Raw genomic sequence first — 27,676 nt, forward strand, 5'->3', positions numbered from 1 at the left:
TAATGTATAACGTTCTTTATTTCTGATAGTGTATATATTACAACGTACGGTAACTATTTGAAATCAATAAATATTGTAGCGTTTATACTGTTCGTTTATATATATATATATAGTTTCCCCAGCCTTTTTTCATCCTCGCGACAATGCTCAACAATACATAATCACATTACAAATGTATACTATTGTCTTGGTTTGTAGGTCTAACATTTGTACATATATAAAATACCGGATCTCAAGGCACCCTTTCTTTGAAATTATTTTCTAAACATGTTCGTGCGTTAAGCTGACAATGAGTCGAAGTCCTAACAACGCTAAGTACATTCCGACCTCGTCTTGTTGTGCAGTTTCATACTAAACGGATAAGTCATTCGTAAACTAACGTGGAAAAATGTGCTAGAATTGATCGATACTGTTCAACATTTTATCGAATTTCTTGAATTACTTCACTGAATTCGTTGAGCATCAAAACCTAGATCCTTGCACGTGAAATATTCCCGTTTTTTGATATTTCTGCATTCCGAACATAAATAACAACCGTAAAACATTTTGAATAGTTTTGTTATGCACTCGAGAAAAGATGACCACATATAATTTTAAACTTTGAATAATATTGTGCAACATTTTTTCCTCCGCTAATCTGAAATACAAGGGTGAGAGTGTTTTTCTGTTTGGAATGTATTAAAAAAACGACAATTATCGGTGTCCTCTTCTTGAAATTTGGAAACATCCTTTCACCTGAAGGTCAGACTACCCTAAACGATTCAATTTTGGTAACGTAGAAATTTTACTATACATTTACTGGTCATCCACCGTGAATCATGTTTCAGGTGCCTCTGAGCTAATCAGCAAATATATAAATATACAAACATTTTATAACAATTTTTGTTACTATCTATTTTGATGCTTCGTCGTACGAAAGTATTGGTACCTTGTCACTTGATTGACCCAAAGTTGCGCCCCATTTTGCACCCCGACCTGCCTCCGGGGTGGCCATCAAATTTGATCGAGAATTCGGCGACGTAGCTTCTTTACTGTGATGAATTCCATACAGGAAGTAAACGAGCATACCTGTACGACAAAGTTGATTTATGAAATTTATCCAATTAGCCACAGTGACGGGTCACTTCACAGTTGCTACACTTCTAAGAAACATTTCTAGTGGCTAGACTTTCAAAGCACACCCTCCAGTTTCTACTCGATGAAACTCGTACTTGTTTGTGCGAAATTGTCGTTTTTTAAAACACGACTCAGCTGTTTATGGCGATGAAAATAGGACAGTAGCGAATGATTTGAAGGTATTCGTTTCACGGATTAAAGAAGACAGCTCCGGGAAGGCCTCTGTATCATTTTATTCTTGAAAAGAACTCACCTAGTATCATCCACACAAAGAAGCGAATCCACGTCAAAGATGATAAGTGGAACATTAACCCAATGTTGCAAAAGATGCTCAATGCTGGAACGAATGGAACCAGTGGCACACGAAACTTTGCATTAAGTCCGGGAGTTTGTTGATGGCATCCGATTATGAAAAGACCTAAGAGAATCATGTGAGGTATTTTTTTCGTTGGATTCAATTTTTGCGATATTTTTTTACGTCTAACGGTACTTACAGATGATCAGCACTAACCCAAGAAAGACGAAGGCGAAATAATCGCCAAGCCGTAACTGAGTGGACGGTTTGAAGACGATGTGTAACTTTGTACACATCGGAACACAGGCAAGGGTGAACAAAAGCGTAGCTAATGTGACACATTTTCCTGGTTCCATACGGCCCAACACCCATGCCAACCAAGAATATCGGGGCTTGAGCCTTCCGGTTCCTTCACTCAAGTCTAAAAGCTGTTGAAATGGAAATGGAAAGCGTTACGAAACTATCTTCGCAATTAGTGAATATGCAATATTAGCGTCCTTCTTTATTTTTTGCAATTTTAGATTGAATAATTTTGTTATTCTGATGTCAGCTAATTGTAAGTCGTGTATCTTTCAACGAGATTTTTCAAATTGGACAATAAAAGTGACCCTTGATGGTTCGATATCAAGAAATTCGTCGTATCCAAGTTAATCACTCATCGATTTGATGTAGACCTGTTTTCAGAACATTACAAGAGACTTCATGGGATTTCAAAAGATTCCAAGAGATTTCAAAGATTACAGAAGATTTCAAGGATACCAAGATTTCTGGAAAGTGTACACCAGACTTCACGTATCCAAGCATCAAGTCATCTTTACCTCAGCATTCGATGAATGGATGCTATTGCAGTCACTTCCCGAGTGTGAGTCTGGACCCTCGGTCACAGAAGAACCTGGAGTGCTGGGAGTAATGGCTTCCGTAGGACAAGTCGATGTTACCTCGGGACGATACCTCAAGACAATCACACTCGCGGAGACGATCGTGTAGGCCAAAAAGGTTCCGATCGACATAAATTCAACGAGGTGTTCGAGGTCGAAGTAAAACGCGATTGACGAACAGCACAATCCGGTGAATATCAGGCTGAAAATCGGTACTCTCGTGAACGGAAATATCTTGGCGAAAAAGCTAAACAAGAGTCCATCGCTTGCCATTGAGTACATCGTCCTTGGCAGGGAGAAAAGTGATCCAAAGAGGGTAGTGGTCATGCCGCACAAGGCACCAATGCTGTAAAAAGATGTCTTTTTCGGTCATAGTGCGGTGTCTCGTTATACAGTTGAAGAAACTGATTCAAGGTTGATACGGAACTTAACGAGCAGGTGGAATTTACCTGATAACATATTTCGCCCAAGGCATAACTCCGGAAAAAGCGTCCAACAGTGCTGTGGTTGGATTTATTTCCCGGAATGGTACAACCGCAGTTAGGGTTCCACCTATGACGACGTAAGCTGTGGTCACGATTAGCATGGCAATGATAGTGGCGATTGGGATACTTCTGGCTGGTTCTCGAGCCTCCTCTCCAGCGGTTGCGATTGAGTCGAAACCGACGAATGCGTAAAAGCATGTGGCCGCACCTGGAAAATTACGAGAAGATGATGTTCCGTCGTTTACCAGGAACGGAATACACCATTCCACGGTATCAAACGTCCGCAATTACCTGCCAAAACACCGTTGAATCCAAAGGGAAGGAAGCCGTCTTTGTCATTGATCCAATTATCGATGTCTGCGTAATAGAATCCCATACCGCCGATCATTATTATCACTGCCAGATTCACCAAGGTCAGAACTGCGTTTACCATAGCGGACGCTTTTACACCAGCGGCAATTGGAATTGTGTAGAGAAGACACACGACGGCGGCTAGAAAATCGTAGCAGGGAGGATCGTCCGCATTTCTGTAGCCACATACCAGATGGGATGAGTAATTGCTCAAGAATCCGCCCGTCAGAGAATCAACGTACGCACTCCAGGCCCTGGCAACGGAGGCTGCGCCTGTAAAAGATGACAGAAAAACGGTCCGTGGATCTCAAAACTTGTGATACTGCGTCAAGATTCTCCTCATCTTTTTTAAAAAGAAAAAGAAGTATCTTACAAGCAAGGTATCCCAGATCGATCATTCCCATTTGATTTCTTTCGTAATACGTTATAGTAGACTAAATACCAAGTGACACGTATTTTTTTTTATCTGCCATTAAACACTTTAAAGGAGTAAAACCACCCTCCAAAGTAAGGCACGTCAAGGGGCGATTTGGAAGTTTTTTTTTTTTTTTTTTTATTAAGAATATTATAATCTTCATTTCTCGTTACGAGAAAACTTTTCCAATTGGATTGATTGAAAAATATTAAAATCACCCCTTGAGACGACTTGCTTTGGAAGGTGGTTGCACCACCTTAAAGTGTTTAATGGCAGATAAAAAAAAAGTACGTGTCGCTTAGTTTTTAGCTTGCTAATAACATATTACAAAAGACATCAAATCAGAGAAATCGATCTAGAATACCTTCCTTGGTAGTCACCTTATGCTCGAAATAAATTTTTTCAAATACATGGCTCACCGATCATGTGCTCCAACATCACGTTCCATCCGATAATGAAGGCCCAAAACTCGCCGATGGAAACGTACGTGTAGACGTAGGCACTGCCCGCTTTTGGGACCCTTGCACCAAATTCTGCGTAGCATAACGCTGCCATCAGTGATGCGAACCCCGCCAGAAGGAAACTGAGGACGATTCCTGGACCGGCGATATATCGAGCAACGATTCCCGTCAGGACGTAGATCCCTGCTCCGACCATATGACCGACTCCTGATGTCGTGTGAATGGAAAACCATACGGACATGAAATGGGATGTTGGCTTTAAAATTGAACTGATAATACCGATGATGTTTCATACCCAGCAAGGTGATTTCAAAGGCGGACAAGCATCGTTTCAGAGGAGTTTCCATGACGTTTCCTCGGATCTTTTTCATCCGATTCATTTTCGCGCACGTGTCACTCAACACGTGGCCCAAGATCATCCTTCTGACGCTCGGCATCGTTTTGTCACCTGAACAGAAGACACTGAATTGGTTTCATATTTCTAAAATGGTCCTTTTTGATTTCAATATTATATTACCTTTTTCACCGTCATTATTACAATATTCAACTACTTTCTTTCCTCCTAGCTTATCTCGAACTTTTTAAAAATGGCATGAGATCCTGACGCTTCACCATTGAAGACAAACAATTCAACGTTATATTAAATTCATTACCGGAAATACATCGCAGCTAATGAAAGTGAACTACCAACGTCAAGTCGTCATTAAACTGAAGTATAATCAATCCCAAAAAAAGGCAGAAAAGATTAGTTTTAAAATCGTGCAATCACGAACCTACGTCACATTCTCTTGTCAATATTCAATCTCGATATGATTCGTTCCGAAAATGAATGGATCAGGGTGTGATTGGAATAACTGTCCAGTAAAGATGATTCGCTTTGGGCGAAAAAAATACAGCAATGATTGCTCGGCAATGTCGTCAGTGATACAAGTGATGTCATATGTGACTGCCTAAATAATTGTCGAACCGAAACTCTAGCGATGTACAGGGATTGTCCACGAAACTGCAGTTGAGTTCGAGCTTAATCGTATCTTTATATTAAAGTCATAAAAGTGCACATTGAAAGCAAAGAAGGGCATTAACTGTCGACTCACCTTGAGATGCTATAATTTAAATGAAATCCCTAACAAAAGGCAGACCGTGCGGGCTACACAAAATCGCAATGGTTGCTTACCACAGTCCGTAACGTCGTGTCTCACCACTTTTACTGCGCCAACTCAGAAGCTGATCGATAAAGCCCAGAAACTAGTTGCGCGCTTTGCATGCATTTGTTCGAAAACTAAGCTCACAACTTTTTAGAGACTTTTTTCAAAAGTGTACTTTGTTCTAAATCGGCAAGCACGGGTCTATAATCTTACAATTTTATTTCACAGAGATAGCAAAATTTGCTTTTAAAATTATTATAGCGAAGTTTAAGTGAGCTGTAAGCTTTCTAAAGTAAGTGAATACTAAAATCATTCTTAACCCTGTCGTGCATACATTTTTCCTTACATGCGATTCACTTGAAATTTTGAATGCATAGGCGTTTGGAATCGCTGACTGCGAATCTGAACTCGAAATTCAAAAATTCAAAACGAAGGATCCAATATGGCGGACGTCAGTTCGAAAAGTTATTTGATTTTGAGGAAACTCTATGTTACGTGGTTTTTGGGGTCACTGATTACGAATCTGAATTTGAAATTCGTATATTCAAAATGGCGGACAAAAAAAAACAACGCGAAGAAAAATTTTGAAAAAATTTTGAGTCACCATCAATGCTCGCATCAAATTAGCTCTGAATTTAACATTCTCGAAAACTAGGCAGACGAATTCTGCCAAATTTTCATATAACAACAAGCTGTAAAATTTTCCGCTTTTTATGATTGCGTAAATTTTATCATCAGCTACCACATTGTTGATACCAGCAATTGCACAATCTGTATTACCGACCTTTACCGGTATCGGTAACTCTATCCGATAAGCATCTCAACACACGGCGTTATTTAACCGAAAATCCGTATTTACCAGCAGTGTGCTTGCAGTGACCCGCGTCAAGTTTCTCCCTGAAAATGGTGAGCATAATTAATAAATAACATTAAAAAATAACTTTCCAGTCCTATAAAAATTCAAGCACGACGAACTATTCCAATGGTGAAAAAATTTGGTTGTCAATGAAATCATTTGTGCACTTGTTTCGAGTGATCTTTCTATCGTAGCGATAATCCGAAGCGTCATTCTTTTCATAAACTCATCATCGAGCGGTGTTACATGCATGTCAGCGAAATACAGACTCGGTAATTATATCAGGAATTCAGTTGGGATAATTTATTAGAAAACAGTACAAAGTTATTTTGGCTGACAAAACAAGACACTGTTATATCTGTTTTGAGTTTGAAATTTCCGTCGTAATTTAAACGGTGTTGTTTCAGATTATTTCATTGTTAATTTTATATAATTTTGTCGCATGGACTCGGAACGTGTTGAAGAAATATTTGACCTTCGTAACTATGATACGAGAAAAATTATTTTCGTAAAATACAATAACCCCATTAAACGTTGCTGAATCTTCTGATCGGATTAGTTGCGTGTGCAATTCACGACCAATTGTGATAGGGAGAGGAATTTGTCAGTTAGATATCATCGAAAATCAAATCGTGATAATCGTTGTAGAAGTTGATAATTGGGGAAATGAAAATAGATATATAGCCTAATGGACTTATTCATTCCGCGATATGCACATTATCGCGCATTTTTATAGTACATAAATAATTTTGTTGTCAGGAGTGACGGAAAATTGGTGTATCAACTGTGTCAAGTTTAACGGACCACCGTTTTTGTCAATTCGTTCGAAGCTACGTTCAGGAAACAGACTACATCGGCTGAACAAGCCAAGTTTCTTATTTATTAGGTGTAACGCGATTATAGAAAGAATCTCGGATTTGGTGGGTGAATTATTTAAACTGTATAATGTGAATAATCAGGCAGTAGAGAAGAAATGCTTGATTATTCAGCTTTCTAAGAATCCTAGTCTCAAACACTGTACTAGAACACGTGTTTACGAAAAGTAGAATGGAAGTAGTGTAAACCATAATGATATTGTCATCCAGAAAAAAAGTTAAAATGTGTACAGCATGCCTATGGGAAACGCCTTTTTCTCATTTTAGTTTAACATTACATCCATATTATAGTTGTAAAAAGTAGTAAAAACAGTCATTTCTTGACACCGGCACAACAGTAGTGATGAATTTATAATTGTAGAGTAATCGATAGACAATCCATAAATTCATATAAGTCGTAGTATACACTTATAATGATGATCGTTACAGAGTATACAATTTCATTTCATTTCGCTTGTTTAATTTTCAATTCTTCATCTTCAAAATTTTCGTGAGAACTACGGTACAATTGCCTATACATATATATATATAATAAAGTAATAATTTTTTAAGTAGTGGCTGCATATATTGTAATTATAGTTCTGTAATTACATTAGTAGAAATAGTGGAACACTTTCTACATGTAACAACGTATAAACTACTTGTGCTTACATCGCATATACCCTCAGTATTACACCTTTATGCATATGTTACATGTCACTTGATCAAATAATCCATCGGATCGTTAACATGTTCAAGCATTACCCGGCTTAATTCACAATGCCAAATCAATTTGTTTCTACTATTCAACTACTATGTTCACTAGGTTTACATACTTCCGGTATAAATCTGCCACACCAAGTAAAATTTCTACACTGAGAAATATATCATTTGTCATAGTAACTAGAAAAATTCAGGAAAACAGGTATCGTTAAAAAAAACTGTTTGAATATTGTTGGAATTACGAAAAACGAGGTACGCGTAACCATTTTGCGCTGTTGCCGATCCTTTTTTGGTTATTGCAACGCAAAGTCAGTTTGTGAGGTTTACTCTACTTTTTTAGTCAAACAAGGCTGTAACGTCAATTTATTGTTGCACAAGCGTTAAATTTTCGCAACAGTTGCAAGAAAATATAGCAACAGTGATCGTAATGAGAAAGAATAGTAACGGATACTAGACTTTCTGGTAACAGCTAGAAAACTAATTTTCATTTTCTATCTAGAACTATATTTTTCGATTGTGGAAAAAAATGAAAATAGTTAAAGACTGAGCGGTAACCGGAACTAAAAATTTCTCTCACTGCAGTTCTAGTTACTATATACAGTCCCTATAATTATTATCATTTTTCATCACAATCAAAAAATATAGTTCTTTAAGTACAAAATGAAAACGAAGTTTGCAGCTATTACAAGCAGAAAATATTCTTGTATTTTCTTGTTGGTGAGTATTACGAAAATTTGGCCTAAGTGTAACAATAAATTGTGGTACAGGTTTTTTTTTGATAGAAAAAATGCAGTTCGTAAAAAAAAAAAAAAAAGAAAAGATTTTACGATGGAATTAACAAAAATTTAGTATCGGCAACTATAATTGAGGCATTCCATGTCAAGCCGAGCATTCTGCAAGTAAAATACATTCGATCGATAGTTTTAATTCGCTTCGTCTCATGTATTCTACTAAAGAAAAAAAGGGCGTATCCATATTTTCAATGTATGACTCTAATTTAGACTTTTCAATTTGGCAGACGCACTCTTGTTCTAGTGGCTTTAATATCTTCAAGAGTGTTGAAGATGATCGAGCAAACAAAGAGGCATCGGAAAGGGTATGAAATACTTTTCAAAACTAACATAGCACATTCTTTTTTCCTACATACAATCAATTGACCGTGAATTTCATAGGTCGAATTTTTTGACTTTGCTGTTAGCCATCGACAGCCAATTTTGAAACTCTAAAAATCATGTGGTTTCATTCGCTTACCCATCATACATATATCGACCCAACAATTCTCAAACCTCACCAATGATGTGATCTTAAAAGAAAAAAAAAATCGATCCTCTTACCTCACGATTGTGTGGCTCAAAGTACCGGGTTCTTTTTAAATTACCTTAACTAATTTGTTATTTCAACGATACCCGTTTTGACGAATTGTACTCTTGATAATAAAAGGAGTAATTGATATCGTACTAATTTCGCATCAACGTAACATATGCATATGTAGCGTAAACCAAAAAGTTACACGAGGCTGAAGTTAGTAACGTAAGCGTAACGAAACATTGGTTGGGAAAAAGGTCATCATTTTGCAATTTTACAGTGACTTGGTAGTGTCGCAAGTTTTTTAAAATATCAATTTCTTTTCCCTTAATATAATTTCTGAAATTTCTTCGAAACGTGAATTATTACAATAACAACGTTACCGACTTCAACCTGGGAAAGTTACAGGCACGTTTATAGAATGGCACTGAAACAGGACTGTGCGAATCCATATACGCGGAATGATTTGGTTATCGGCTATTGTATACGTATTATATAGTATACATATCGTACGTATTACGTAATGTGGTGTATATATATATAGGCTAAACTGCTACTTAATTAACTTTCAGGATTTTCATTTATTTCTTCACATTAATCGTCAGTCTATTATCGGCGCTACGCAATTCACAGGATTAGGAAATAACGCATGAATTTCGCTTGGCGTCGTTTCGCTCGCGAATCTGTTGAAGATGCTGAAGCTGCGAGGGTGACGGAACGTGAGCGCTGCTCACCCTTGAGCTAAGATGCTGAGGGGGCGGTAAGGATTGCCGCCGTCTCCGTCGCAAAGCTGGACTCAGGTTGTACTTCACCTTAGCCTGTATCAACAGCTCCTTGAAGACCTGGTTTATATTCGTGTTCTCCTTAGCCGAGACCTCGACGAAACCGTTTTCCCAATCAACGGTCACCAACGCCTCCGTGCTCTCCCTGTCCACCTGGATTACCCAGACTCCGTTAATTCCACGTCGACACAAAATTCCTAAACGCGAGAAGAGAGCGTCCTGGTGGAAATAACTTCTACGTCTAACTACGAATTTGATTTTACGATTAAGTTGACACCTTCGTAGTCTTGGCATAAAATTTTTTTTAAGTAAACTTGGAAACACGAATTTCACAATATCAAGTTTTTCTGGCCTTTGGCTAACTTTCTACCTTGTGGAAAATCGAAGAGAAAATTCTCTGATGCGGACGGTCACGGTGCGCGATTTTTTTTCAAACAATTTTTATGTTCCGACAAAACACTATCGAAACTTGATTTAGACATTGATTTCAACGATTACTTTTGTAATGTGTATTTAAAAAAATTCAAGCATTATTCACTTTTGCGATTTGTTATACAATACATTATGCAGAGAGTGAATTCCTAACGACTGCATGGTCAGTCGTCTGCTAAAATATAACGCGCACGCGTAATGATCCGAGAGCGGATCTTCGCCAAGGCGACCTAACCTCATAAATAACCTTTGATTGAATTTTTTTTTGTTACATAATTAGCAGTGAGTCGTACGTTTTTAATCACCCCGTATCACAAAAGTATTTGACGATGAAAAATTTTTTAACCACGCGTTACGACAAAGTAAATTCTATTGATCACAAGTTTGCCAACATTGATTGATTCTGAGTACGAATCAGACCTAAGACCAGTTTCACTGGATTTTTATTCAAGACTGACGAATCGTCGCACGTTATAATTACCTCGCGATTTTCGTCAGCCAGATCGAGTTTGTTTCCAACAACGACAATTGGCACAGCGCTGTAACCTTTGGTCTCGAGTATTTGGGCGCGAAGAACCTTCGCCTCGAGGAAGGAATTAGAATCGTTGACATCGTATACCAGAATGAAGGCGTCAGCGGAGGAAATGGACAGAGCTCGCATGGCCGGAAATTCGTAGGCACCGGAAGTGTCCAATATGTCAAGAGTCAGCTGAATACCGGAAACATTGAAGTCGCCGTGATGCATTTCTTCGACGGTTCGTTTGTACTTAGCTGAGAATGTATTGTAGAGAAACTGACTGATGATTGATGATTTTCCAACTTTCGCCGCTCCCATTACGACGATTTTGTGACGAAACGAGCTTTCCGTTTGCTTCGTACTGTTGCTGTTCGCCTCTGATAGCCTTTCGGTGCTGCTCGTCGTCAATGCAAAGTGGATAAAACGCGATCAGAATTAATTCGAAATTGGCCCTTTATACAGTACGATCACGGACCGCGCTTTGCTTCAACTTAATCCCGGTGAAAACAGGGGAGCGAAAATCAACCGGGAAGGAAAAACGAATGAACTTTTCAACGTTCGAAAATTCCCTCACGATCCGATGTTAGTGAATTTAAATCCTCGTATAGACGGTGCTTCTCTCTTTTGTAAATCGTTTCAGTTTCAATTTCGCTACATTCTAGTCTTATATTTTACAAATTCGAATGAAATTTATATTTATGTATTAGAAATTATTTGAGAAAATCGTAACCAGAGAAATCGAGTTTAATTATATGTAAGTTTAGAAGGAGTTTTGAAAAATTGTACCTCGATTTTCCTAATTACTTGAAATAATTTTCAAACTTCTACTGCAATGAGTTCGATTTTTGTCATTTCACCTTTACATCTCTTAGTGCACGTTGTAAAAAATGACAGGTTAAAGCTTGCGGAATATAAATGTCGGTTTGTTGGTTTTAGTATTAGCATAAGCGAGACCCGCACGGGTGGTGAGAAAATAAAAGTTTCACGGTGTACGTTTGCATATAAATAATTCATACTTTGACAGATTCCGGTGTATAATATATATTTGTTTAAGTAAAAGCTCTCCGCGTTGGGGGCTGATGCTGTTGCTGTTGTTTTCTCACCTATTATTCTTCGGCAATTCTTCTTCTTGTTCCTCCTTGAGAGAGGATGGCTGAAGGCTAAAACGCCGGCGAAATTGATGGCGGCTCTTCATCATGTTTCTTCCCCCCTTTCAATATCTGTAAATATGAATAATTCGTTCAAGTTGAGATATCGAAGTTTCATCCGCGTGTAATATTATTCTGTACATACACGTTGGGGTAGTCTTTGAAAAGGTCATTTTTAAATTTCGAACGGCTCATTCCCTAAATCAGCTATGAATAATTCAAAAACAATTCCGTAACTTTTTCAGATTTTTATCTCTAATCTAACCCGTGCCCGTAAAAGGGTGGATTTCCCCATTTAACCCTTTCAGGAGCACATTAAATCCAACCAACAGATTTCGATCAAATTTGGTGCGGAAAGATTTATTGGGTCACTGATTACGAATATCAACTCGAAATTTGAAAATTCAAAATGGCGGATCCAATATGGCGAACCAAAATCCAAAGTCATGCGATTCAGATAAAACTCAGTATTCTCGGGTTTTCGACGTCGCTGATTACGCATCTGAACTCGAAATTTTAAAATTCAAAATGGCGGATTCAAAATGGCGGACCAAATTCCAAAGTCATGCGATTTAGATAAAACTCAGTATTCTCGGGTTTTCGACGTCGCTGATTACGCATCTGAACTGGAAATTTGAAAATTGAAAATGGCGGATCCAATATGGCAACATCAAATGACTTGGGATTTAGGTCGACCTATTGGATCCACGGATTAGAGTTGAGATAAAAATCTGAAAAAATAAGGAAATTATTTTTCAATTACTTGCAGCCGATTTAGGGGGTGAGCCGATCAAAATTCAAAAATGATCTTTTGAAAGAACCATACTAACAGAGATATACAGAGTGAATTACTAACGACTGAATAGTTGAATGCGCACGCGCTAAAAGTCGAGAGCAAGAGCAGTTTTCTTGTCAGGGCAACCAACATTCATAAATTCAGATGACAGGTCGCCGTGATATATCTAACCTCAAAAATGTTGGTAGCCCTGACGAAACAACAGGTCTTGCTCTTGAATTTTAGCGCATGCGCGTTAAACCATTTAGTGGTTAGCAATTCATTCTGCATAATATACAACATTGTATTTTATAATTCCTTAGCAACAAACAGTTAGACACCAACTATCGCTCACCATCACTCAATCTTTTTACAGCACGTGTGCAGTTTTCTACATTCTATTTACACTTGTAACGTAATTTTTCGAGCCGAAAAAGTGTTAGCAAATCGAAAAGTTGAAACGAGGAATTTGAAGGGAGGTCCGCCAGTGATAAAAAAAGGATTTGTTTTCCTTGTCGAGAGTTGGCGGCGGTTGCTATATATATACGTATATGTAGTAAGCGAATGTCCGTTGGACCCTCCATTTTCGGGGCCAATTTCGAGTCACGTCGATCGGACTCCTTTCAACGTCCGCAAAAAGGTTCTTTGTCCGCCCATCCACTACTGTGCAACACCTTCTTCGAGCTTTAGGCTCGATGAAGCACGTGAGATGAAAAAATTGAAACTTTTCACCAGACTCGAATTATCACTCGCTGGTGAATGGAAAAAAAATCAATTCACGAATTTTTTCATTTTTAATGCCTTAGATATTTTCTACTTAATAGAAAGATCAGTTCGATTCAGCCAGCTCATTGGATATCTAGCGATAAATTGAATCCACGCGGATCGATAATCGTTTGACGAATCTATTTATGACATATTTTTACGACAGCAGACAATATTGCAAATGGAATTTCCTCGCGGTAATCTATGATGATTTTGCTCCCCGTATTCGCGACGTTAACTCTAAATTTCACCCAGTAAAATTTGTTTGATAAAACTTTTAGTTATAGATTGTAGGTATACGGGGACATCCATTAATTTTCGATCAAGACATGCAAACTCGTCTAATCATGTATATTCTTATATTTAGTAAAATATCAAACGGTACAAAAATTTCCAAAACTGATACGAACGTCACGATGTTGAATTTTGTACGATCTGATTCGTTTACACAATTTTCCGTCGGCTTCTCTCGTCGGTAAGTGAATATTAAATAAATTTTCAGAGGGTAGAAACGCGCGATCTGCAAATGAAAAATCACCTTTGAACTTTTCTGCCACGGGACTAATTAGTTTTCAATTTTACGTCAACAAGCGGTATGTACACATTTGATAATCATTACGGTACGAATTGTACACGTTTAATTGGATGCTCGAGTCTGCACGAAATGAGAGTGTAAGATTGTCTACGTGTAACTCGTACCAACATCAATGTTGTATTCCTGCGTACATCGATTTTGGGTTAGACGTCTCTTTGCAGGAAGCAACTTCACGAACATACGTTGTACCTATGCATACATATATATTCTCAAACGATGGAGTAATATTGCCGATGTATAATAATAATGTGCATTAAGGAACATTTCGTACCACGCTGCTGAGTGGTTCAGCCCACATGGTATACCATGTAATTAGTTTCACTCTGCTCGTTAATTCTCTCTAAGAAATGAAAATTCCACGACTCGCGAGGAAGATTAAATCGTAATTTCTTATAACGTTCTTTTTATTGAAGTTAAAAATTAATGGGATCTATAAAAAAAGAAAAGTTCATTTCAATATACGAATCCGTTATGTACTTTATAATGCCAAATGATATTTATATATTGTTAAGTAGCTACAGAGAATTGTGTATTTTGTAAATAAAACCTGTAACAAAATTTTTATACTTGACGATCTTGAAATTTCAGTTACAACTAAACCTGATAAGAAAATTACTATAGTTTTATCGCGATGCGTTAATTCTGCAGCATTTGTAGCAGACAACTTATCCGATATGTGAACTGGCTTTCGTTTTTGAAATTGAGAAGAATTGAGCAGGAACTTGGTTGGAAAACAGTGCCGGAAATTACAATACATATATTCATCAGATATTTGTGACACAACTTCTGGAGTCGATATTTCAAAGCTCGAAAGCAGTACAAGAATTTCACAAAGGACTTGGAAATAGCATGTGTAGGACTTTTTCTTGATACATTCAAATGAAATATTGATGCGGATATGCCTTGAGGGAGAAATTCGCTACACTCGTTGCGATACGAAAACAGCCCTCGGCGACCCCTCGATGAGAATTATGAAAGTCGAGGTGAAATAAAAAGAGAGAGAGAAAACCGAAAGAAGAGAAAGAAAGATCTGCGTGAAATTTTTTTTTCACCGGATCGTATAATCTACTCCTCCCATAAATGTACCACGCACTGTGCGTGCGTGTAATGAAAACGAAACTATTTCACGCAAAGTGTAACGCGCGCGTGAAATTGTTCCGAGCTTTTGTGTAACGGTTGTCGTGAGGCGAGATATACTTGGGCGATTATTTGTTCCCCGTAAAAAGAAGCAAAGTAATATCTACCCAAATGGGGAAAAATAAAAGTAAATGTAGGACCGTATCGCGTGGGCGTCGAAAGAAAAGCTCGAATCTAACAAACGTAGCAATCCAACGATATAATTAACTTGATACTCACGCTGCAGAATGAGATCCAAGAGAAGGGAAGGAAAAAAGGAAAAGCGCAACGATGGAGGAGAAATTAAAAGAAAAGTCCGACGGTATTGTTGAAAGGAAAAAACGTTCTTCTTCGGTCTTTCTTTGTATTCTTAATTATTATCGATAACAACGTCTTGTGTTGCACGATTTTTTCTCCTTACCGTAAAACATTCCATGGATTGTGCGGTTTCGTGTGAAAAAATCAAAATTCGACACCACGGATAGAGAAAAAAATATGTAGTCTTGGTAAATATAGATCTGCATATATTTATTATTACAAGTCAAATATTTAATTTTAGATTCGAAAGATCCACAAGCACCGAGATTATCGCCACGCTACGCGTTAAAATCGTTACGATGCGTAGAGATAAGGCGAACAGTGAGCAGCTATTCCGGTTATTGTTGGAAAAATTATGCATGTGGAATCGTGAGTTTATTTTTCAAACTGCCCGTAGAAAGGGAAACGAAAAATTTTCCGCGATAGAGAAAAAAACCAAGCGATTTACAAACAAGAACTTTAGCCGAATATTTTCTTACAGAATTAAAAAAAATTTTTTCCCACCGATTTGAAATTATAACGAAAAATATCATCATTTGATTTCATTCTGCTTGTTTTCCAAACCTTTCAAGTCAGGGCTAAAGGAATTTCAAAAGAAATGTGAAATTTTCTATTTTGTATCATTAAATTTAAATGATATGTTGTATGATTTTCGGTTCAAGCTTTTCTAAATCATTTTCCATTCAGCAACCAGAACTAAATACGTACTTAAACGGATTTTGATGATTTCGAACTATGTTAATTTGGCAATAAAAATTAGATTAAAAAAAATAAAATAAAATAAACAGCAAAATACAAATACGGTGTAACTGAATAAGAAATTAAGAATCTTGGAATTGTTTCAAGTAAAAATGTAGTACACAAAATCTATGCGGCGTAAAGGATTTCAATGATTTTAAATAAATACGACAGATGCCAATGGTAATAATAGTGTGTTTAACGTAGGGCAGGATTCGCTGTGTTCTAGGTTCAGTAGCTCGAAAGTAGGTCTGGCGTAGAGCCAAAAGTGGCATGTGGCGTCGTTGAAGAAGAAGTAACAGTGCGCCCTGATAATTGAGAGGTCAAAGAACCTGCTGGGTGAACGAGTACCTAAGTAGGGGGTGAAACAGTTGAGAATAATAGGGAACAAAGAGCGAGTGATTAGAGGGTTTAAAAAGCGTCTATCCTCGACTTAGTCGAATGCCGCAGAATCGTAACAGATCGGGTATAGATAAATACTCGGTTAACCCTTTCAGTCACAGTGGGATGCTCAGCGTCTCACCTCAACAATTTCCATGTCTTAGCCTCATCTTTGTTACTTCGTATGGCTATTAAAATATGGAAATGTCTATTTTGATTGTTTCTTCGATTTTGCATCCGCCATCTTGGATTTATAAGTTATGAAATTCTGACTTCAGATTCGTGATCAGTGACCCCAAAAACCCTCGAGTAACAAGTTTCGACCAGAATCATCGAATTTTTACAGTTTTTTCGATTTCACATCCGCCATATTGGATCCGCCATCTTGCATTTATAAGTTATCAAATTCTGACTGCAGATTCGTGATCAGCGACCCGAAAAATCATCGAGTAACAAAATTCGAGCCAGAATATTGTTTTTGAGTTGAAAAATGTACGACCGAAAAGGTTAGCTTCTGTTTCCCTCACAGTTGCTAAAGGCTTTCGCGAGAAAGCTCTGCCTCCGTTATTTATCTGTTTAATAACTCGTCTGCAGGGAGCGATTTTTTATTCGGCCTGGCTAATTAAGAGCTTTCATTATTCACGCTGAAGACGGATCGTCCTGGAGATGACGGATGATACAGACAATAATACAAAACCCAAAACCATACCTAAGAGATTATCTAGTCTAAACCAGGCGCAGTAATTCTGCTCACAATCTACGCGCGACAGAATTTTTGGAACACCCACCGAAGCTCCTTTCTTCTCTGTTACATCTCATTTAAAAGCGGAATACCGTTTAGAAGCTTTAGACTGTGTCTTACAAATAATGTCACATTATTTGATAGTTTCTTTCAAGTTTTATGAACAATAGTTCATTTCATTTGTCAATAAGTTCTTATTAAATGGTTTGGAATGAATTTTCGACAACCACGATAGCTTTTACCGATCAATTGAACCGCAAGTGCAGTGATAATAATGGCACTGGAAGATTAGAAGTGAATTTGAATAATTGAAACTATAATTTATATTGAATTTATTACTGAACAAACAACGTATTCGCTTGGGAGTAAAAGCATCACAATAGTTGTTAATAATTGAATATATTATAATTAGTTTCGATTGGTAATTGAAAATTGCTTTCATGATCATCGCGTCAAGTACTTTCAATCAACTTTACTTCCATCAATTATAGTTGCACTTTTAAACTTTTTTTGGATGATATCTTCAATACATACTTAATCGCCGACATTTTAACATGACATAAATATAGAATAGAAATCAACATCTTCTACCCTGAAAACTCGATCAATGAATAATTCTTTACAGCTATAAGAGAACGGTTTTAAAGAAATTGCAGTCAAACATTTCGTTGGAGTTCAATTCCATAATCGTTATTCTTGCGCACATATACAATCCGCACTCCTTACAATTCTGTAATTCTAACATCGGATTAATTACGTTGCAATAGTACACGGAAAGAAGAGCCGTCTGCATAAAGGAGTCTAATCGATTCGTTGAATCGAGTCTGTCAGAACTATTAGCAGTAGTTCAGCAGTGGCAGGAAAAGCTTCCTTTTATGCGGTGGTCGCATTGTTCTAAATTCCGCTGCAGTCTCTTTCTTCTTTTATTTCAATACTTTGAGCTGTATAAGAGGGTGTAGTGCTGGCGAACTGCAGGGAATAAGAAACTTGGCAGTTTCTTAAGGGCTGTTATCTGGCAAGTTGTACAAACCCTCCGTGACTCGTGGATTTGCAGTAATCTCTTGAGAAAGTCCCACTTGAACGAACTCGTCGGAGTCCTCGCGTGGATTTTTACATGTTCTTTTTTCTTCCCTTGTTTCCAGTTTTCACCATGGTAGAGTACACTTGTTAAACCTTCACCGCGATACAGTGCCGACGAAAATTGGTTACAAACTCTCACACTCACGAACAAACGTTCAACTGCAGCCAACTTGTTTATCGTACCTACTCGCTCATTTCGCTCGCGCAAACATCTGCCTTTTATCCTTCTTAAGTGCATCGCGACCTGACGCACAACGCCTTCAACCATTACTACACTATCGAAAATTAGTCACATTTCATGTATACATCACTAGAATTTATAGCTCCTACGACAATTTCGCGATAGCACGGAAACTTCTGTCAAAATTTCATGCCAATCGGACAAGTAGTTTTTGAAATAATCGGCAAGAAACAAATCAGTGTAGATAACTCCATTTCATAGTTTCTACGTTACTTCAGATACACTACGGAAGCTTCTGTTTAAATTTCGTGAAAATCCGTCGAGCCATTTTAGAAATTATCGGTAAAAAATTCGGTCTGTTTTACCGATATTTGTTCCCCAAATCGGACAAGCAGTTTTTTAAATCATCGGTAACAAAAAAACGAACCTTGTATTTTTATAATAGTGGTGTTTCAGTTGATATTTTCTAGGTTACTTCAGGTATACTACGAAAGCGTCTGTTAAAATTTCACGAAAATCGGTCCAGCAGTTATCGAGATTATCGGTAAGAAACTCGGTAGGTCTGTTTTACCGATATTTTTTCCCCTCAGTGGTAGGCAATCGAACATACTGCGTTGTTTACTCTAAAGCACCCTGTACATAACATTCTCTCGCTTAACGAACATGCAACACAATGCAACTTTGTTTGTTTCAAGTAAATGTTCAATGTGCCTGAGATTCGTTGATGCGTAAGATTCGCATTATATGCAGCCCCATAAACGTTATTCACCCAATTTAAAGGCCGTATCAGTATCTCTGCATTTTAATTTCCAATTTAAACGTGACCGTCGTCGCCGTGTTTTATCGTTACTCCTGGTGTCACCGAGTCAGGCTCCGCGGCTTTATCCTACAAGGCTGGGGAATCGAATTTGCCGTGTTTACACCGTAAAGCAAACGGATCCTGCTGAAGGCATCTCGTCTAACGGGGTAAAAAGTGAATTGCTCGGTTGATTCAAGAAGATTATGTGTAGGTTGTATAGGTATACCTATACACATAGCAATGTAGGTATACCTGTGTAGAAAAACACGGATGAAGAACCCCGAAGCGAACGAAAATTGAAAAGGAAAGTTCGGGTTCGGGAATTTCCAATCTTCGGGATAAATTGCATCCGTTTCATAATTCTTAATAGCTTTTTTACAGCTACTTTCAAAAATTTTCGCAAAAAATATTCACGTCAGCGCTCAAATATATTTTATGAAATTCAATATCCTGTAAACTTGCTGGTCGATTGACAGATGATTATTATAACGGGTATTCGGTAAGTCCATTAAACTCTGTGGCACACGATGACCCTTGATTTGAAGAATCGACTTTAGGAAGTTTAATCATTCCTTGGGAGTATCAATTTTCTCCAACATCACTTGAAAGATACTTGAAACATCAACGAAACGAAACGATATTACGACGCAAACTAATTGAAAGTCAATTTTGTCGTCTCATTGTTGGATCATTAAAGATAATTAAATTCTAAACTACCCTACAAATCTTGTAAACACACATTGTAAAAACTATCTTTCATCATTTATCAGTATCCATTGATTCGTCATTCAAAACAATATCAATACTTGTATCGTATATTAAAATATACGAACTGGGACAGTGCGATTAATCGTTTATTCGCTAGCATCGTTTAATTATTTTTCCAATTAATCGATAAATCGATCTATCAAAAAAAACCATAAATCGAATCTTACCAAATTAAAACTACTTTCACTGTGTCACTTTTACTATACACACAAAAAAAAAAAAGAAGAAATTGTCAAATTTCCTTGAAAATTTCGTGACCGTACGTTAAAATTCCTGCATTCCGTAAAGGTACCTACGTAAAGGAAGCAATTTTTTGTTGAGGAATTGTTTTCAAATATTTGCTTTCGTCGACACCTGCAGCGGAGGTTTTTCCTCCCTGAACGAAACGATCAGGGTGTGTAAAAAATTGATTTTTCTTGGTGCCTCTACTTATTTTCTCCCCAACCTTTTTTTTTCGCCCAGCGAGTTTTCCTCCTCATCTTGCAGCCGAGTTTTCTCATCTATTCATGCATATACAGAGTACACGTGTATTATTTATGTATACCTACGATACAAAGCACGTTAAACTCTCCTTAGCCACATCATTGTCGCCAAGGCCACGTCCGGTTATCAAATGACATTGTCGGATTGGCTTCGCTCAAGGGGAACAACAAACGATATTCACCCACACGCGCTTCTGAAGCAAGGCTGCAGGCTTCCAAGCGTACATTATAGACCTTTCTGAGTTCAATCATGCATGGGTAAGGCTAAAGGCATGGAAACGAGGTTCTGAATATCTCTGCCGCGAGGTAAGGCCCTCACTTGTAATTTACCACCGAGAGAAATTTAATAACGATGACAAGTGGATGCAGTCATTATCCTTCGTCAAGCTTGTACGCAAAATAATATTCTCAACCCCGAGATATTTTTTACAGGTTAAAATTATCCCGCTGCACTTGACGATCAGGGCTCAGATTGTAATCGTGAATTTCAAAACGATGGGAGGAAAGAGCTGAAAATTCAACCCGTTAACATTTCAAGGATACGAAATTTTTTACACATTTTTCTACGCGGTATTTCAACAAATTTATTTACAACTAGACAATTTTCTAGACATTAAAACGTTTCAAGAAAAGCTTCGGCAGCTCTTTTTTAAGAGAACTTTGGGTTTGATAGGAAAAATCGTTTCCAACAAATATTTAGGAAAAACCTTGTTTCGGAAAATCTCAACAGCGTTTCTTAAAAAAATGAAGCTTAAAAACTCTGGGTTTGAAGGTATGAAGAAGAATAATCGTTATTCAAGAATCGTTCGAAAAGAAAATGTGGTTTTAAAAATCGATATGGAAATCTTTGGATTGAGAAAAAAAAAAAAAAAAAACGTTGGTTGAAAACCGTTCCCAAAAATTGGTGAAAGAGTTAATTCTCGATTAAAAAAAAAAAACAGGTTTTCAGACCTACAGGCTCCAAAAAAACAGGAATCATTGCTCGTCTATAACTGTTTGGAAGTAAAAAAACTCTCAAAAAAATGGGAATAATAGGTTGGAGGTGTTACAAAATCGCCGATCGAATCGTAGAGTGTTTAGAGTATAAGCAATCTTTGGAATTGGACTGGAATAACCGGTATACAGTATCGTTCGATTCGGATTGATGGTATCGGATAAATTCCGTATCCTTCACCTCTCACAGCTAATATAGTGTGAACCCCTCGATTTTTGTGGGCAATACGTGACTTTATACAGGTCTGCATCAAGTTGATCGAGGGTGGAAATAAAGGGGCGGGAAAGTGAGAGAAGCATTCACACTGTGCACCTGACGCGTCATCTTTTTCCCAATTTTAGCAAACGCCGTATACGATATACGGCATATTCTCGTAAAAGTTTCATGCCTCCATGAAAGACTTCGCGGGGTCTCCGGTCGCCATAACTTGCTGAATCACACCCCCGATTACATCTCTGCCCATTAACTTCTCATACACCTACACAAAAATGTCCACCGGTCACACCAAGGTTTCTATAAATGGTGTTTCATGTCGTAACCCCATGGACGTACCTTTTATCGGAGAAAAACCCGAAAATGATTTCCCAAGAAAAATTATGTGCGGTTTATTAAGGACGACCTGCCGCGAGTATAAAGATGTTTCGTTTTTTTTTTTTTTTTTTTTTTTTCTGAACGACCACCATACGTGACACACACGTGCCTTTATTGTTCTCTTAAATTTTCGGAGAATTTATCGGGTGAATGGATAATCATTTTATATGGGGAATTCCATGCAAACCCGACCAATGTCTGGTCATCTCCATTTCTGATTGTGTTGACAAAAATGTTCTGCAATTGTTCCAGCTCTGAAATCGAGACCCATGAAGGATAAAATGTCGAGTAAAATAAATTCCGATCTGAGTTATAATAATTATCCGACTTCGTTTCATTAGTTGACTCTGTTGATAATTTACTAAAATTAAATTAATCAAAGCCCGAGATAATCCGACCACCGTAAATCACGCGTTATCATCTTCCGAAGTACAAAAGCTGCAGAAATTCGATGCGAATCAGCTGGATACGTACTTTGAAATCCGATAACTCGTGGTTTCCTAATTGGGATAAATAGTCCATTCGACACCGTTTAATTCGGTTAGATTCTCTAGGTTTTGATCAATTTTCAGATGAAAACAAAATACGAGGATGACCGAGAATAATTACACAAATTATACCCCGCGAGAAATTTCTAATCGAACTTGACGTTTCGTATATATTTATATATATACGTAAATTATAACGATGCTTGTCTCTGTAGAAATGCGAGAAAACATAATTACATTGATTTTGGTGGAACTGAAGGGTGGGAGTAAAAATATAAAAAGATCAAAAAATTGAACAGCCATATTATCGAATTTTTAAACAAGCGAAAACTTAATTTACAGAATTTAAAAATGTTGAAAGTACAAGTATGGATAAGTAAAAGAATAGAAAGTTCGGAAGATAGAATGCCGAAGTTTTAGAATCGTCAGTATTCCTTTCGATACATATTTTGAAGTTTCTATATTGTGTCATTCTGTATTTCGACTTTCGATATTCACAATTTTCTATACTTGTACTTTCCGCAACAATAAATTTTATCAATAAGATTTTCGCGTCAATGAAAATTCGATATTCCGGTCCTTCTGTCAATCGACGATCCTAGTTTTTTTTTTTTTTTTTTTTTTACACCTTGCCCCTAAAGTTTATCCGTGAGCTCGTAAAAAAAAGTTCTATAACAAAACGCGTCTACAAATTGATTTGGTTAAAAAAATCTTAAAGTCTTATAGGAGGGCAGGTATCAAGGGAGGAAATGAGAGAGCCAGAGACGGAGAAATAATCGGAAATAGAAGGCGATGGAGAGAGTGAAATGGGTTTAAGTACCTACAACGATGAGAGTCGAATGGTTGGCGCCTGCCTGTCCGTACCTCCAGGTCTTCTACTTGTTACCGCCTGATCACCTCGCCTTCAAGGATTTCGCGGATGAATTCATATCGTCGCGGCTTTTATATTGCAATATAACGACTCTCCTCGAATCCCTCCGGCGTAAAATCTCGGCCAGAATAAGGCAGGATTTATTAAATATCTACATGTTCAACTCGGAATATATATCGTTCACAGGCAATTGCAGACGTATATTGAGAAGAATCGAATCGATATAATTTGAATAAGAATAAGAATCATTTCTCAGACTGACTTCATTTGGCAAATAAAACCACCACTTCACCGCTTTTTTTTTTTCCATCTCTCCTCGTCACCGTTTTTTATTATTATTATTATGATTGTTATTTATTTATTTATTTTTTTTTTTTTTAAAGATAAACTGGTTAACCAAAAATCAATACTTTTTAACAATTTTATTCCCGACTCGACCATAAGGTTAACTTTTTTGACCTGAAAAGCGGGCCGAAAGTAGCATATTATTCCCTCATAACTTTACTTCCCTAATCTAAGTGAAAAATGTATCACTTTTCTCCCGCATTTGCGGGCATTTATGTGTATATTGTGGGAAATTATTTTTTTGAGTAAAAAATCGCGCTTCGCTCGGCCATTAAATTCACCCGCAGGAATAATCTTTGACTTTATTCCCTTGTTACGTAATGTACTGTTATTTCAAGATATTCGCGCATCGGGTATTTACGAAATTGTTTTATTCGGAAGTTACGGAGATCCCTTGAAAAATTGAAAAATCGGTAATGATGGAATTAAAATTGATGCATTTATGCATGTGCGTGTTACAGTTATGTACGGAAGATTAAAGATTAGGAGAAAGAGATAAGCTGATATAATATGGTGGATTTCAAACTTTTAATTAATCTAACAAGGGACCGCACATAGAGCTGCAACTAATTACTGCAGGCTCACAACACGACGTACATGCACAAGTGAATAATTTCTACAAGTACTTTATACCTTACACTACACACATACGTTTTTATCTTTCGTTATCGTCGGCGTAATAAGCAGGACAACATATCTAGAACCTATTACTTATATTCAATAAACGACCGAAAATTAGGTGGATAAAACAGCTCGACGAAAAAAAATTTTTTTGAATTTATATTTCAATGAATAAATTTTGATTCTATTCATCGAGTAATAACCAAAATCTTCATTTATTACTTATAAAGTTTGCTTTTGTACTTTTTACACTGGTAAATAACACCGGTCAGCACAACAATTTTTGAATCTGAGTTCCAGATGTCAAATTTTTTGTAGAAACCAAAACCATATTTCAGATTTTAAGAAAATTTCCTATTTTCTCAAACACTTATCGTAAATATCAACAAAACAAACTTCTGTTTTGCATTTAAATTTTTTAGTACAAGTGATTTAAACGTGGAACTGAAACTTGTTTAATTGTTATTTACAATAAATGTTTGAGAAAATTCGATACATCGTTCTGGTTTCTACAAAAGCAAACTTTATCGAATAAAACTATTTTTTCTTCTATTAGTTATGTGAAAGAAATCAAAATTTGAGTCAACACTCAAAATTACATATAATAATAAGATTTTGGAAAGTGTGCTGCGGCAGTGTAAAAGTGAGCGTGTTAATTAATTTTCTTCATACCCTGAAACTGTTATCTGGACTGTCTTTTTACCGAGAGAAATGGGAATTAACGAACGCTAATGGAGCTACTTAAATAATTGATTATTCTTTTTTCTTTCCTCGTTTTTTGCCGATTTAGAACTGGTGATCGATCCATTTCAAGCCTGCCAAGAAGTATAAAGGAGTTTCGAAAGTATTAGCTGAGCATCGTGGAAATACTGTTTCGTTGTAATAAGCAAAAGTATAATACAGTCGATTATAAACTAGATTTACATTGGAAAGTGTTAAAGTTTCGAAAACTCTGACTGTACGATTTCGTTTCAGGCTATGGAAAAATCCGATGAAATAGAAAAATCTTATTCAAATCAGGGTTATATATGAGGCATTGTTTTCCCGGCAGCAGAAAAACCCGAAGTATAAAAGTTTATGTGACGGCAGGCTTTGCGTGGTCCGGAAATTGAAGATTTGCGTTCGGAATCTAGCACGATTCAACCTTTATCACCATCTTTTCACCGCGATGGTTTTCTTTCGGGAACCTTGAAAATTTATACAATAAAAGGAAAAGAATGTAAAAATGAATCGGCCGATGGATCTGTGTCAAAATTCAAGAAAAAAGATGTTTTCAAACTGTTTACAAAATTTTTATCAATGTTGTTTGGTCCAATATTGGCGAACACGATCTCTGCTATATAATAGGCATGAATCTAAGAAAATTTGAATAGCGTAAGTTAAGACGTCAAAGATTTGAAAAAAATTTATACAATTATATCGTTAAAAACGATTAAACTCTGGTGTTTTTGGTCTGATTGTGATATTATACTGATTTACAATCAGATTTGCGCGTTATAACTGCATCATACCACAAGATACCTTGAAGTTTTTTCAGACAATTTGTAGGGATCTGATCAGCGAGGAAAAAAAATCCAAATAGGAGATGTATAATCAGATGATAAGACACTGTAGTTTAAATGTTTAATCACTATGAACGTTCTAATTATAAAACCTCTTTTCAAATGTATTAAATTATATATCTTAGATTTTGTGTCATTTTGTATATCGTCAGCTTCACGTTTTTTCGATATAGTATAAGAGACTCGAACAGTACAAAACACAGTCACAAACTGAAAAAAAAAGAAACATTTAAAAAAGTTGTCTTCAGACCCGTTTTTCGACCACGAAAAGATACCCTTAGGCATCCAAAAGATGTCTTCCCGAACTTTTGGAGGTGAAAAAACAGGTCGCAAGGCACCTTTATAAACTACTTTTTCTTTTACGACTTCAAGTTTTGTTTTATCTGGACGATGTTGTTTCATTCGTGTTCACCGTAGTGATTTTTGCAAGGGGTGTTTCACCGAAGCGGTTGAGGTGTCAATATCATTCAGAACCATTTCGTAATTTTCAAAATGACTTTGTAATTTCCGAAATTACACTAAAAATCGGTAATACTGAAATAAAATTCTGCATTAGTGTCATCATCGGTAGTCGTGAGAAATAATTTAGGATTACAGGAATCTCTTTGTATTCTTAAGAAATCATGAGAAATCACGTAATCAAAGTAAAATTTACATGTCAAGTAATCAGTCTATAAAATTTAAGTAATCACGAAATACGTAATCATGGTAAAAATTTTTGCTCTGGTCAAATCTTCAAAAGTAATAACTGGTAGTCATGAGAAATCATTAAGGATTTCACGAATCCCTTTGCAATCTTAAGAAATCATGCAAAATCTTATAAATCACGAGATATTACTCAATCAAAGTAAAATGCATTTGTCAATGAATGACTCTATAAAATCTAAGTAGGTAATCACGAAATACGTGATCATGGTATGAATTTTTGCTCCGATGAAACATCCCCTGAGTTTTTGTCATTTTTGCCGATCTTCCGAGTGAACTTTGAAAATAAAATATGGAAGGGGGTCAGAAAATAGAAGATCGCCAAAGCTGCAAGTTGGTCTACCGTAAATGGTAAATTCCTGGCAGTGTCGGCCGGGGTTGCCGCAGTGCAACGAGCTGCAGTTGCACCGCACGGCCATGGGAAACTGGAGTAGGGCAACGACCCAGGAATACGGGATTATAGTATCCAATCGCCCCCGTTCGTTACACCCGCAAACGAAACCCCGGCTCCGCGGCGCCAAGGCGCGTTGACTGCTCTGCCCTGTCTGGCAGGGCACGAGGATGTCGATGCCCGAGGCTGTGCCAGACTACCCCATGCGACACTCGCTGTGCGGCCCTCGGATTGCGGAAAATTTTTTTCCCACCGACGCAGCATTAAAAAACGCCGTGTTTCGCTGTTGAGAGGATGCTGTGGTCAGTCTTTACCGACCGAGTAAAATGTCACTCATTTTGAGTAATATCAAAGCCTTGTACGTATCACCGATCTGGAAATACCGAAGTCAGCACGATTCTAAACGCAGTATCAAATACGTAAATGCCCAAGAACACTTTTTTTTTACGCAACAATGATAAACACGTCGTGTTTCGCTGTTGACAGAATGCTGTAGCAAGTCTTTGCCGACCGAGTAAAATGTCATTCATTTTGAGTAATCTCAAAGCCTTGTACGTATCACCGATGTGGAAATACCGAAGTCAGCACGATTCTAAACGCAGTAT

The 27,676-nt window shown here is 37.2% G+C and overlaps 2 protein-coding genes across 5 annotated transcripts in view; both read right to left on the minus strand.

Annotated features, from left to right (window-relative positions):
- LOC124223425 (cationic amino acid transporter 4) lies at nt 1–5,194 on the minus strand. 2 transcript variants are annotated; one of them, XM_046635389.1, is made up of 9 exons: nt 5,096–5,194; nt 4,297–4,449; nt 3,960–4,208; nt 3,066–3,398; nt 2,739–2,982; nt 2,230–2,635; nt 1,611–1,839; nt 1,370–1,534; nt 1–1,068 (listed from the first exon to the last, which is right to left on the minus strand). In XM_046635389.1, the coding sequence occupies exons 2-9, from the start codon at nt 4,436–4,438 to the stop codon at nt 893–895; spliced, it is 1,944 nt and encodes a 647-aa protein (XP_046491345.1). In that variant the 5' UTR covers nt 4,439–4,449; nt 5,096–5,194; the 3' UTR covers nt 1–892. The 2 variants fall into 2 exon arrangements, with proteins under 2 accessions (XP_046491345.1, XP_046491346.1); XM_046635390.1 differs by having other exon boundaries at nt 5,176–5,190.
- Nucleotides 5,195–6,300: 1,106 nt separating this feature from the next.
- LOC124223439 (ras-related protein Rap-2a) overlaps nt 6,301–27,676 on the minus strand; it is a 29,659-nt gene continuing 8,283 nt past the window's right edge. Inside the window, exons 1-4 of one of the 3 annotated variants that reach the window (XM_046635417.2) lie at nt 15,436–15,455; nt 11,719–11,835; nt 10,580–11,009; nt 6,301–9,819 (exon numbers count right to left, since the gene is read on the minus strand). In XM_046635417.2, coding sequence (XP_046491373.1) covers nt 9,520–9,819; nt 10,580–11,009; nt 11,719–11,813 — 825 coding nt within the window. In that variant the 5' untranslated portion in view covers nt 11,814–11,835; nt 15,436–15,455 and the 3' untranslated portion in view covers nt 6,301–9,519. Of the gene's footprint in view, nt 9,820–10,579; nt 11,010–11,718; nt 11,836–14,002; nt 14,049–15,435; nt 15,456–27,676 lie in introns of those variants that run through there. The other 2 variants (XM_046635418.2, XM_046635416.2) reach the window with 2 other exon arrangements.

This window comes from Neodiprion pinetum, chromosome 7 (assembly GCF_021155775.2).
Source record: "Neodiprion pinetum isolate iyNeoPine1 chromosome 7, iyNeoPine1.2, whole genome shotgun sequence".
NCBI lineage: Eukaryota > Metazoa > Arthropoda > Insecta > Hymenoptera > Diprionidae > Neodiprion > Neodiprion pinetum.

Bases quoted from the DNA above. Each gene is read 5' to 3' on its own strand.
- LOC124223425 (XM_046635389.1), bottom strand. From the start codon at position 4,438: ATGCCGAGCGTCAGAAGGATGATCTTGGGCCACGTGTTGAGTGACACG. The intron at 3,399-3,959 runs GTGAGCCATGTA...CATCTTTTACAG, and splicing joins GATGTTGGAGCACATGATCG to GCGCAGCCTCCGTTGCCAGG. The intron at 1,069-1,369 runs GTGAGTTCTTTT...TTTGTCGTACAG, and splicing joins CTTTGTGTGGATGATACTAG to GTATGCTCGTTTACTTCCTG.